Genomic DNA, 13060 nt, shown 5'->3' with positions numbered 1-13060 from the left:
AAAATAATAATGAAAATGATATAAAAAAATAATATATAATAATGAAATAATAATAAAAGACATATGATATGAATATGATGAGTGCAACCTGTGATGTCAAACTGGACATTTACCTAAAGGAGTGTGTAAATTGACAATGTAAAAAACAGAGTGCAAACAAAAGCTATATGTATAAGTGATAAGTGTGTAATAATTGTACGATATGGTAAGTGTCCCATGTGAATGACAACAAGGGGGGGGGTGGTGTGCACATACACTCATATACATGCACACAAACATATGCATGCATGCACACACACACACACACACAAACACGCACACACAACGCGCGTCTACATGTGCACGCACACACACATGTGCGCCCGCATGCGCACGCACATACATGTACACGTAATAATAATAGTAATATGTAACGTGAAGTGATTATAGTGTGTGCAGCTGATGATGTCCTTTTAGACAACCACAAATATAATGTGTGATGATGAATTGATGCTGACAGTTTTAAAACAATAAATAAATATTAATTATAAAACTAAATATAACTGTTATAAATAATTACTATAAAAACTGACAAGCACCAGAGTGATGAGCATGTGGGTGTAGTGAACTAAATAAAAATAAGGTGATAAAAAGTGATGTGAAAAATAAGTGTGCAACATCATATCAAATCAATATTACATATAGTGAAAACAATTATAACACAATAGGACTCAGTCTTTAATGATGTATCAAGGGAAGGGACTTCCAAATTCAGAAGCCACTTCAGTGTGGATGAAGGTGTTTCACGGGCAATGAAGCATAGAAAGGCTGACACCAAGACATACTAAAAAATGAAACCAATAAAGGAATATTAATATAAAACCGCAATAAAACAACCTAAAACCAATTAAAATGGTTCAAAGACCAAGAGACAGTTTACAGGAAAGGAGCAAAGCTTATATTTTCGTTGAGGCCCAGTGGATATACAGTTTTTAATGTCCAAATCCACCTAGTTTCCAATTTTGCCAAGGGTTTACTGATTTTACCGCCCCTGATACTATGTGGGATGTGGTCTATTCCAATAGCTCGTAATAGCGAAGCTTTACAATTATGGTGTTGTTTAAAATGCCTTGGTAATGTTTTCAATGTAGACATGTCATTAACGTCTTTTGCCGCTTCAATTCCTAGTACATGTTCGCGAATACGAACTTTTAATTGACGGGTAGTCAATCCCACATAGATTAATGGGCAGGGGCAGGTAACATAATAAATCACTGCAGATGTAGTGCAGGTGATGGAATGTTGTATTTGATAGGTTAATGTTCCATCAGAACTTTGGAAATCGCGGGCACATCCAATATTAGGACATGCAACACATTTCCCACATGGTTTGCAACCTTTTGGTGGCTCGGAATGGGACAAAAAGGTATTACCTTCATTAGTATAATGGCTTTTCACCAAGCAATCATGAAGATTGCAGGACCTCCTAAAGGTAATGCTGGGTCTAGGGTCAAGGTATTTAGCAAGAACTGGGTCAGATAAGAGAATTGACCATGATTTGCTCAAAAAGTGACGCATTAGATTGGTTTGGCCGTGATATTGCGTAATAAATCTGACTCGATTATCAACCAATGATGATTTTTTAGAATATAGAGCCATATGTCTCGAGGTGTGTCTGGCTCTGTTATATGCCCGTTTAATAGAGCGACGACTGTATCCACGTTCCAAGAACCTATTTTTCAAATCTACTGCTTGTCTCTCAAAATCAACATCGTTGGAACATATACGACGCAGCCTTAAAAATTGACCTATTGGTATAGATCGAATCATGGCTGGTGGATGAGATGAGGAAGCCAATAAAAGAGAATTCACTGATGTTGATTTGCGGAATAAATCCATCTGTAAGCAATTCAATTGGTCTATGCTGATTTTAACATCCAAAAATTCAATGGATTGTTTGTCGAAATGATATGTAAGGTGAATGTTGTATGGATTCTCATTTAGGGTATTTATGAAGTCATGTATTTCATGATCAGACCCCTGCCAGATCAAAAATATATCATCTATGTACCGCGTCCAGAAGAGAACGCGGTCCATAGATGAATATCGATCAGACAGGAAGAGGTCCCTCTCCCACAGCCCCAGGAACAAGTTGGCATAGGATGGGGCCAACAACGCTCCCATCGCAGTTCCCTGGAGCTGCAGATAGAACGACCCCTTAAACAAAAAGAAATTGTGAGACAACGTAAACTGTAATAGTTGTATAATGAAATTACTCATTGTGGAAGAAATGGTCGAAGTACGTAAAAAATATTGGATAGCCTGTGCACCGTCAGTATGTCGAATGTGGGTATACAAAGCCTCCACGTCACATGTCACCAGAAGAATGTTACTACCCACATGAAGGCCATCTACCTTCTTTAAAAATTCGCTGGTATCCTCAGTGAACGATGGAAGTAATTCAACCAAGGGTTGTAACTTAGCATCAATGAATTTATTGACATTTTCGAGGTAGTTACCACACCCCGATATGATTGGTCGGCCTTGTGGTACTTGAATATTCTTATGGATTTTTGGAACGAGATACAGGGTGGGAATGGATGGCTCGCCAACCTTTAATGCCTGATGCAACTCATTAGAAATGATTGCATCATTTTTGGCTTCAAGCAGGAGTTCCGACAATTCATTTTGAAATTTAGCCATAGGATTCAATGTCATCTTCCTATATGTGTTGGAGTCACTCAATTGCCGGAAAGCTTCTGCTTCATACATGGTTTTGGGCCAAACCACCACATTCCCACCCTTATCTGCCGGTTTAAAGACGATATCATTAAGATCACGTAACCGAAGCAGACTTTGTCTTTCTAACCTAGTCAAGTTATCAAATGACGGGTATCGAGGAATGTTGACAAAATCTTGGCTCACCATCTTAACAAAAATGTCAATAGTAGGGCAAGTAGACAGCGGTGGGAATTTTTGGGACCGAGGTTTTATGGAGGTTGGGATCTTACCTCCGTGTAAATCATTATGTTCCTCAGCCAACTCTTCCAAAGTGGTCAACGTCTTCTGTTCCGTCTCTGTAGGGAATAATTGAAGTACATTTTGATCATGAAAGTAACGTTTAAAAAGGAGTTTGCGTGCAAATAGGTATAGATCTTTGATGGCTGTAAATCTATCAAAATGTGCCGAGGGGCAAAACATTAAACCTTTACTTAACATTGAAGTTTCAGTGTAAGAAAAATTGTGAGAACTCAAGTTAATTACCTTCAAATTATTTTTATTGTTCTCAGGTGAATAGCCATAGTTGCGCTTATTTGGAAGGAAGCGTAGCTCCCGTTTACGTTTAGGTGTAGAAATTATGGATACAGAGACGGAAGAGGAGGCGTCAGACACTTCACTGGTTGGCGGGTTGGATGAAATGGAGGGAGTACGAGACCTATCCACACCAGGTGTTGATGGTTTCCTCCATCTATATACTTTGCCCAAAGAGAAATCTCGTAAATCTCTTTTCAATTTGTTTGTTTGATTACCTTGAATCTCTTTGACCCATTGGTCAATGAATTTATTCATTTGAATGTCAATTGTCGATAATTGATCAGAGGTTAGATCAACCCTGGCACTGGTGTATAACGATTCCAGGGTGCTATCAATCTCTATAATGGATTTTTGATTCAACTGAATAAGCAATTCCATTAATCTCTTTGATGTATCATTGCATATTTGTTCCCAATTATTAATAAAATTCTTATCTTCAACAACAAAGGATGGAATAACACGGATCCTTAATCCTCTAGGAATCAACTGTTTAAGTATGTAATTTTCTAAAAAAGCTTTGTCCACCAAAGACGGGTTCTTCTAAATAGTAGATTTTTAATAGTATGAGTAACTGAATCAACCTGTGCACTGTCAGAACCTAGTGCAGTTGCACCACTATTGCCAAATACTTCTTTGATTTGTCCTTGCCAGGAAGATTCTCTGGCTTTAAAATCCATATCCCAAGAGAAGAAGCCTGTGCGGAGCACAGTAAATTATTAGTAAAATATGCACTTAGGGACATCCACACTCATGGGAATAAGTCATTTAGAGACACAACGGTCAATATGACCACTCCACCATAAATTGTATGTAATGTGTGGCACAATAAATGGCAGACCATTCGGTTGAGAACACAAGAGGAAGGAGAACCACCGAATGTCCAGTCCAATATTTCCAAAAACATGAACCAATATTTATATAAAAGACCTTTATTGAGAGAATTGGTCAAAGTGGTGCTACAAACACATGAAAAGCCGCCATACCAAATTTTGTACATGCAACATTGCTGAAAATAAATAGCACAATAAATATACAAATAATTGTGATAGATATAACAATTTGCAAACCCACAGAAGATTGTTACATATATGTATATGAAAGGTATGCCAGCGATAAGTATTATCCTAAACATAAAACAAGGATGGTACCATGTATAAACAAAGTGTGTATGTGAAAAGTGAGGACCATTACCATTGTTCAAGAAAAAGTCATTGCAGAGTGCAAATTGCTGGGATATATATAATCACAGGGTAACTGCACAAACTGGAGAAAAAGAAGATCATAAGGTTGATGGAGATAATGCCGAGTGCAAATTGCTGTAATGTAATGTTGTAAAGTGCTCGGCAAGGGGCAGAGACCATCAAACTGACATACCTGTTGGTGGGATGGACATTAGACCAGTGGAAATCTGTGCTTTGGTCTGATGAGTCCAAATTTGAGATCTTTGGTTCCAACCACCGTGTCTTTGTGCGACGCAGAAAAGGTGAACGGATGGACTCTACATGCCTGGTTCCCACCGGAGGTGTGATGGTGTGGGGGTGCTTTGCTGGTGACACTGTTGGGGATTTATTCAAAATTGAAGGCATACTGAACCAGCATGGCTACCACAGCATCTTGCAGCGGCATGCTATTCCATCCGGTTTGCGTTTAGTTGGACCATCATTTATTTTTCAACAGGACAATGACCCCAAACACACCTCCAGGCTGTGTAAGGGCTATTTGACCAAGAAGGAGAGTGATGGGGTGCTACGCCAGATGATCTGGCCTCCACAGTCACCAGACCTGAACCCAATCGAGATGGTTTGGGGTGAGCTGGACGGTGGACCGCAGAGTGAAGGCAAAAGGACCAGCAAGTGCTAAGCATCTCTGGGAACTCCTTCAAGATTGTTGGAAGACCATTTCGGGTGACTACCTCTTGAAGCTCATCAAGAGAATGCCAAGAGTGTGCAAAGCAGTCATCAAAGCAAAAGGTGGCTACTTTGAAGAACCTAGAATATAAGACATATATTCAGTTGTTTCACACTTTTTTGTTAAGTATATAATTCCACATGTGTTAATTCATAGTTTTGATGCCTTCAGTGTGAATGTACAATTTTCAAAGTCATGAAAATACAGAAAAATCTTTAAATGAGAAGGTGTGTCCAAACCTTTGGTCTGTACTGTATATATATATATATATATATATATATATATATATATATACATATATATATATATATACATACATATATATATATATATATATATATATATATATATATATACAGTGCCTACAAGTAGTATTCAACCCCCTGCAGATTTAGCTGGTTGACACATGCGGAATTAACTTGGCATTGTGACATTTGTACTGTAGATCAGCCTGGAAGTGGGAAATGCATTGCAGCAAATTTTGTTTTTGGTTTTTTTTTGTTTTTTTTTTAAAACGTTAAAAGTTAATTCAGAGTGTCATTTATTATTCAACCCCTCAAACCACAAGAATTCTGTTTGGTTCCCCTAAAGTATTAAGAAGTAGTTCAGGCACCAAGAATAATGAGCTTCACATGTGTGGATTAAAGATCTCTTTTGCCAGCCTTTTCTGACTATTTAAGACCCTCCCCAAACTTGTGAACAGCACTCAGACATGGTCAACATGGGAAAGACAAAGGAGCATTCCAAGGCCATCAGAGACAAGATCGTGGAGGGTCACAAGGCTGGCAAGGGGTACAAAACCCTTTCCAAGGAGTTGGGCCTACCTGTCTCCACTGTTGGGAGCATCATCCGTAAGTGGAAGGCTTATGGAACTACTGTTAGCCTTCCACGGCCAGGACAGCCTTTGAAAGTGTCCTCCCGTGCCGAGGCCAGGCTTGTCCGAAGAGTCAAGGCTAACCCAAGGACAACAAGGAAGGAGCTCCGGGAAGATCTCATGGCAGTGGGGACATTGGTTTCAGTCAATACCATAAGTAACGTACTCCACCGCAATGGTCTCCGTTCCAGACGAGCCCGTAAGGTACCTTTACTTTCAAAGCGTCATGTCAAGGCTCGTCTACAGTTTGCTCATGATCACTTGGAGGACTCTGAGACAGACTGGTTCAAGGTTCTATGGTCTGATGAGACCAAGATCGAGATCTTTGGTGCCAACCACACACGTGACGTTTGGAGACTGGATGGCACTGCATACGACCCCAAGAATACCATCCCTACAGTCAAGCATGGTGGTGGCAGCATCATGCTGTGGGGCTGTTTCTCTGCCAAGGGGCCTGGCCATCTGGTCTGCATCCATGGGAAGATGGATAGCACGGCCTACCTGAAGATTTTGGCCAAGAACCTCCGCTCCTCCATCAAGGATCTTAAGATGGGTCGTAATTTCATCTTCCAACAAGACAACAACCCAAAGCACACAGCCAAGAAAACCAAGGCCTGGTTCAAGAGGGAAAAAGTCAAGGTGTTGGAGTGGCCTAGTCAGTCTCCTGACCTTAACCCAATTGAAAACTTGTGGAAGGAGCTCAAGAATAAAGTCCACATGAGACACCCAAAGAACCTAGATAACTTGGAGAAGATCTGCATGGAGGAGTGGGCCAAGATAACTCCACAGACCTGTGCCGGCCTGATCAGGTCTTATAAAAGACGATTATTAGCTGTAATTGCAAACAAGGGTTATTCCACAAAATATTAAACATAGGGGTTGAATAATAATTGACCCACACTTTTATGTTTAAAATTTAATAAAATTCAACTGAGCAACATAACTTTTTGGTTTGTAAGATTTATGCTTCTGTTCATAAAACCTACTCTCGTTTGCAGTTTGAAGGCTCTAACTTATTTGCATCTTATCAAACCAGCTAAATCTGCAGGGGGTTGAATACTACTTGTAGGCACTGTATATACAAACACACACATTTATGGCCGAAAGTGTTGGCACCCTTAAAATTGTTCTAGAAAATGAAGTATTTCTCCAAGAAAATGATTGCAATTACACATGTTTTTTATACACTTGTTTATTTCCTTTGTGTGTATTGGAACAACAGAGGCGAAAATTGGGCATAATTTCACACAAAACCCAAAAAATGGGCCAGACAAAATTGTTGGCACCCTCAGCTTAATACTTGGTTTCACACTCTTTGGAATAAATAACTGCAATCAGTCGCTTCCTATAACCATCAACAAGTTTCTTACACCTCTCAACTGGAATTTTGGTCCACTCTTCTTTTGCAAACTGCTCCAGGTCTCTCATATTTGAAGGTGTCTTCTCCCAACAGCAGTTTTCATTTTAAGATCTAACCACAGGTGTTCAGTGGGATTTAGATCTGGATTCATTGCTGGCCACTTCAGAACTCTCCAGCACTTTGTTTCCATCCATTTCTGGGTGCTTCTTCTTGGGTTCACTGTCCTGCTGGAAGACCCATGACCTAGGACACAAACCCAGCTTTCTGACACTGTGCACTACAGTCATGGGCAAAAGTTTTGAGAATGACACCAAAATTATATTTTCACATGATCTGCTGGCCTCTGGTTTTTATTAGTGTTTGTCTGATGTTTATATCACATACAGAAATATAATTGCAATCATATTATGAGTACCAATAGGTTATATTGACAGTTAGAATGAGTTAATGCAGCAAGTCAATATTTGCAGTGTTGCCCCTTCTTCTTCAAGACCTCTGTAATTCTCCCTGGCAACTTTTGGACCAAATCCTGACTGATAGCAGTCCATTCTTGCATAATCAATGCTTGCATTTTGCCAGAATTTGTTGGTTTTTGTTTGTCCACCCGTCTCTTGATGATTGACCACAAGTTCTCAATGGGATTAAGATCTGGGGAGTTTCCAGGCCATGGACCCAAAATCTCTATGTTTTGTTCCATGAGCCATTTAGTTATCACCTTTGCTTTATGGCAAGGTGCTCCATCATGCTGGAAAAGGCATTGTTGGGCGCCAAACTGCTCTTGGACGGTTGGGAGAAGTTGCTCTTGGAGGACATTCTGGTACCATTCTTTATTCATGGCTGTGTTTTTAGGCAAGACTGTGAGTGAGCCGATTCCCTTGGCTGAGAAGCAACCCCACACATAAATGGTTTCAGGATGCTTTACAGTTGGCATGAGACAAGACTGGTGGTAGCGCTCACCTCTTCTTCTCCGAATAAGCTGTTTTCCAGATGTCCCAAACAATCGAAAAGGGGATTCATCAGAGAAAATGACTTTGCCCCAGTCCTCAGCAGTCCACTCCCTGTACCTTTTGCAGAATATCAGTCGGCCCCTGATGTTTTTTCTGGAGAGAAGTGGCTTCTTTGCTGCCCTCCTTGAAACCAGCCCTTGCTCAAAGAGTCTCCGCCTCACAGTGCATGCAGAAGCACTCACACCAGCCTGCTGCCATTCCTGAGCAAGCTCGGCACTGCTGGTAGTCCGATCCCGCAGCTGAAACAGTTTTAAGATACGGTCCTGGCGCTTGCTGGTCTTTCTTGGGCGCCCTGGAGCCTTTTTGACAACAATGGAAGCGCTCTCCTTGAAGTTCTTGATGATGCGATAGATTGTTGACTGAGGTGCAATCTTTGTAGCTGCGATACTCTTCCCTGTTAGGCCATTTTTGTGCAGTGAAATGATGGCTGCACGTGTTTCTTTAGAGATAACCATGGTTAACTGAAGAGAAACAATGATACCAAGAACCAGCCTCCTTTTAAAGTGTCCAGTGATGTCATTCTTACTTAATCATGACTGATTGATCGCCAGCCCTGTCCTCATCAACACCCACACCTGTGTTAATGGATCAATCACTAAAACGATGTTAGCTGCTCCTTTTAAGGCAGGACTGCAATGATGTTGAAATGTGTTTTGGGGGTTAAAGTTCATTTTCTGGGCAAATATTGACTTTGCAAGTACAGTAATTGCTGTTAAGCTGATCACTCTTTGACATTCAGGAGTATATGCAAATTGCCATTACAAAAAATGAAGCAGTAAACTTTGGAAAAATTACTATTTGTCTCATTCTCAATACTTTTGGCCATGACTGTACATTGAGACCCCAAATTCTTTGATAATCTTCAGTTTTCATGATGCCTTGCGCACTGTCAAGGCACCCAGTGCCAGAGTCAGCAAAACAACCCCAAAATATCTTTGAGCCTCCACGATATTTGATTGTAGGTACTCTGTTCTTTTCTTTGTAGACCTCATTCCGTTTATGATAAACAGTGGAATGATGTGTTTTACCTAAAAGCTCTATCTTGGTCTCTTTTTCCAGAAGGATTTTGGCTTACACACAGTACATTTTGGCAAACTGCAGTCTAGCTTTTTATGTCTCTGTGTCAGCAGTGGGGTCCTCCTGGGTCTCCTGCCATAGTGCTTCATTTCATTTAAATATCGACGGATAGCTGAAACTGATGCACCGTAAGCCTGCTGGACAGCTTGAATTTCTTTGGAACTTGATTGGGGCTGCTTATCCACCATTCGGACTATCCAGGGAGATTAGCTACAGTCGGGTTGTAAACTTCTTGAAAGGAACATCAAGATCTACTTGTAACCTTGAGATTGTTGATATTGTTCAACAATTTTGGTACTCAAGTCCTCAGACAGTTCTCTTCTCCTCTTGCTGTTCTCCATGCTTAGTCTGGTGCACACAGACGCACAATGCAAAGATTGAGTCAACTTCTACCCTTTTTATCTGGTTTCAGGTGTAATTTTCATATTATCCACACCTGTTACTTGCCACAGGTGAGTTTGAATGAGAATCACATGCTTGAAACAAAGTTGTTTACCCACAATTTTTGAAAAAGTGGCAACAATTTTGTCCTGCCCATTTTTGGGGTTTTGTGTGAAATTATGTCCAGTTTGACTTTTTTTCTGTATTTTGTGTTGTTCCAATACACACAAAGGAAATAAACACGTGTATAACAAAAAATGTATAATTGCAATAATTTTCTGGCAGAAATAGTTCATTTTCTGGAACAATTTCAAGGGTGCCAACACTTTCAGCCATGACTGTATATATGAGTATTAGTTATGAGCGAGTATGAATTGTTAAGCCTTGTTAACCCTTGACAGGCAATCCCTGTATGTGTCACAGCTGTCCAACAGCCGTGACACATGCCGCCGTGGTAACAGTAACATCGATGCCGAGAACACCGCAAATACTTGGCGAGCAAATTCATACTTGCGCATCAATAATGTGTATATATAATGTTTACTGCAGCAAGTTCAAAAAATGTCCTCCCCTAATGATCACTATTCTGTCTCATATATGACACCTCTTTTCCTATTCTTTAACTTTACTATCCACAGCCACTGAACTCTACACAGGCATATGGTCCCAACCTACGCTACAATGTAAAGTGGCGCCAGCGGCACACCGGAGAGCCATGGAGCAATGTCACAGTGTGGACCAACAAGCATGTTGTGTGGAACACTCCAGTGTACACCCCCTATGAAATAAGGGTGCAGGCAGAAAATGAGTTTGGCAGGTCACCAGAACCAGGCACTGTGATTGGATACTCTGGAGAAGATTGTGAGTAGTACAAACCACTACGGACCCATATTTATTTACTAGAATGAGACAATTCTTGTGAATCTCACAATATTGATGGCACTGCTGTGTTCTTATGCGTACCATGCCCTGCTTGCTGTGTATGGGGCATTCTGTAGGGTAATGGTACTCAGATTTACTCTACTGGGATAGCTGGATATTTATGATATCTATTGCTGCAGCCAGGTTCACAACTGTGTGTGTTTATGGCTGTTATACTTTTTATCAGCTGCAGTGACCACTGCCCGCACATGTAATAAGTTTGGCAGACAGAAAGCACTCCCTCTGTCAACTCACAAGCAGCGCGATCAAGGGGGTCGATATGTTGCCTTATTAGCCCCGAGGCCAAACAACGGCCTCCTTGTCTGTCATACAGCTCGGTCTATCAGATCCCGGAACACTACTTGCCAGTCAAACATTGAAAGGTTAGACAATACAGTGTACTACATATATATTACAGTGTATCATCTATACAATCAAAGGATCGCATGTTCAAGTTTCCTTGTGGGTCTAATGAATATTGCAAATAATAAAATTATCTAAAATGTACAAAAACAGACCCACTTTAAACACAAGAAAGCTGTTTACTTTTGGAAAATATACACATATTTGGTATCGCTGCAATTGTGATGACCCGTACTATAAAACTGTTTCATTATTCATCTTGGATGGTGAAGGGTGCCAAAAAATTAAATGAAAAGCAATCACAAAGTCGCATGCAGCAAAAAATGGCACCAATAAAAATGACAGCCCATTACACAAAATACAAGCCCTCATACAGCCCAGTAGACAAATAAAAACAAAGTTATAGCTCTCAGAATATGATGATCTCTTCCTCACAAACAAAAGATTTGTTGTAAACAGAGATTTTTGGATTTTCATGCCAATAATGAATTAGATCCACTTTGCTTTCATTATTATGATCAGTAATCAGTCTGTGTTGTAATGTTCACTACCTTTTCAGATGCTAAATGCAATTATCCACATTTTCTACATTACAGTTTGATCATTTAAAAGTCACATTGCAGCAGATTGAAAAGAGAATCTGTCACTCACTTGAATAAATGAGTGAAATAGTTTGTAAAAATCCACTCTTTTTTTGCGCTGCTTCGCTCCATTGCAGAGATATTTACAGTTGTTTCTTCTGGATCGCAATATGTGAAATCTCTATTTTGTAATCCAACTGGAGGTTTCTTCAGAGTCTTCTCAAGGGGTGTGCAGTTTCACCCCTCCCTTTCAGATGTTACCAATCACAGCTTGGCAGCTGATCTAGCAATCTATCAATCCCAAATGCCATTAAGATGTGATTGGCAGCATGTTGGAGGGAGAAAAGAGAAGACTATGAAGAAACGCCCAGTTGGTTTGCAAGCAAAGATTTCACATACCGCTTTCCAAAACCGATAAATGTAAATATCTCTACAATGAGTGTAAAAAAACGTTAAAAAAAGCAGCAGAATCAAGGGAGCTCATGAATTTTTACAAGATATTTATTTTACTCAATTTTTTGAGCAAGTGACAGAACCTCTTTAACAACATTTTTGTTTTGAACTGCCTTGGTTATTACTTTTGCTGCCACAAGATGGTGCAATTTTATTATCATCCACAGACAGTATCACTGACACTCATGACAGGTAGGTTCACTTTAAAAATACAGGTTTTTACTTTTCCATAAAAGAGTGCAATTTTCCAGTTGAAACATGGCATAGTGGAGGGCACTACTGTATGTTAGAAGTTGTGCTTTGGAGTCCAAAATGTTAAATCACTCAGTCACCCATTAACATTAGGAGTTGCTTTATATTGGAACTCCATGAGAAAACAGTGAAATATCCTGCAGGATCCAATCAGAAATCAGGAGAATTTTATTGAATTGTACTATAAGGCCTGGCATAGAAAACTGGTATGTCGGTCTGCTTAAAGCTGTCTTTACCCTCAGATCCTAAAGCAGCACCAACTGACATTAGACTGAGGGTCACGAACAGCACGGCCATCTCCCTTCAATGGACACGTGTGGCCCCTGCGTCTGTCCAAGGAAGTCTCGTGGAATACAGAGTGAGCGGAGCCAGCTCCTAATTAACAGCCCCCTTATATCTAATATTTAATCTGGAAAGAGGAGGGGGATGGGAAATAATGACGACTTATCTCTGTGGATATATTAACCATCGTCAACCCCCAGCATGTTACTTTACATGAAACTTACAAACCAGGGAAACTAAACATTGACCCGCTGTTTAAGTGTAATAACACGACCCGACAGTCCACCAAAAATCACCCCTACTAATA

At 40.2% G+C, this 13060-nt stretch overlaps 1 protein-coding gene across 18 annotated transcripts in view; it reads left to right on the top strand.

Annotated features, from left to right (window-relative positions):
* The window catches only part of NFASC (neurofascin), a 165695-nt gene that overhangs the window by 107014 nt on the left and 45621 nt on the right, over positions 1 to 13060 (top strand). For 12 of the 18 annotated variants that reach the window (XM_073666996.1, XM_073667024.1, XM_073667018.1 and 9 more), the window contains 2 exons: positions 10540 to 10762; positions 12714 to 12829. In XM_073666996.1, coding sequence (XP_073523097.1) covers positions 10540 to 10762; positions 12714 to 12829 — 339 coding nt within the window. The remainder of the gene's footprint in view (positions 1 to 10539; positions 10763 to 12713; positions 12830 to 13060) is intronic. The other 6 variants (XM_073667029.1, XM_073667028.1, XM_073667026.1 and 3 more) reach the window with 1 other exon arrangement.

The sequence above is a fragment of the Phyllobates terribilis genome, unplaced genomic scaffold (genome assembly GCF_046119375.1).
Source record: "Phyllobates terribilis strain yellow unplaced genomic scaffold, ASM4611937v1 Scaffold_2__4_contigs__length_985480577, whole genome shotgun sequence".
NCBI classification, from domain to species: Eukaryota; Metazoa; Chordata; class Amphibia; order Anura; family Dendrobatidae; genus Phyllobates; species Phyllobates terribilis.
The sequence above is the reverse complement of the archived record's forward strand: the minus strand, read 5'-3'. Positions and strand labels throughout refer to the sequence as shown.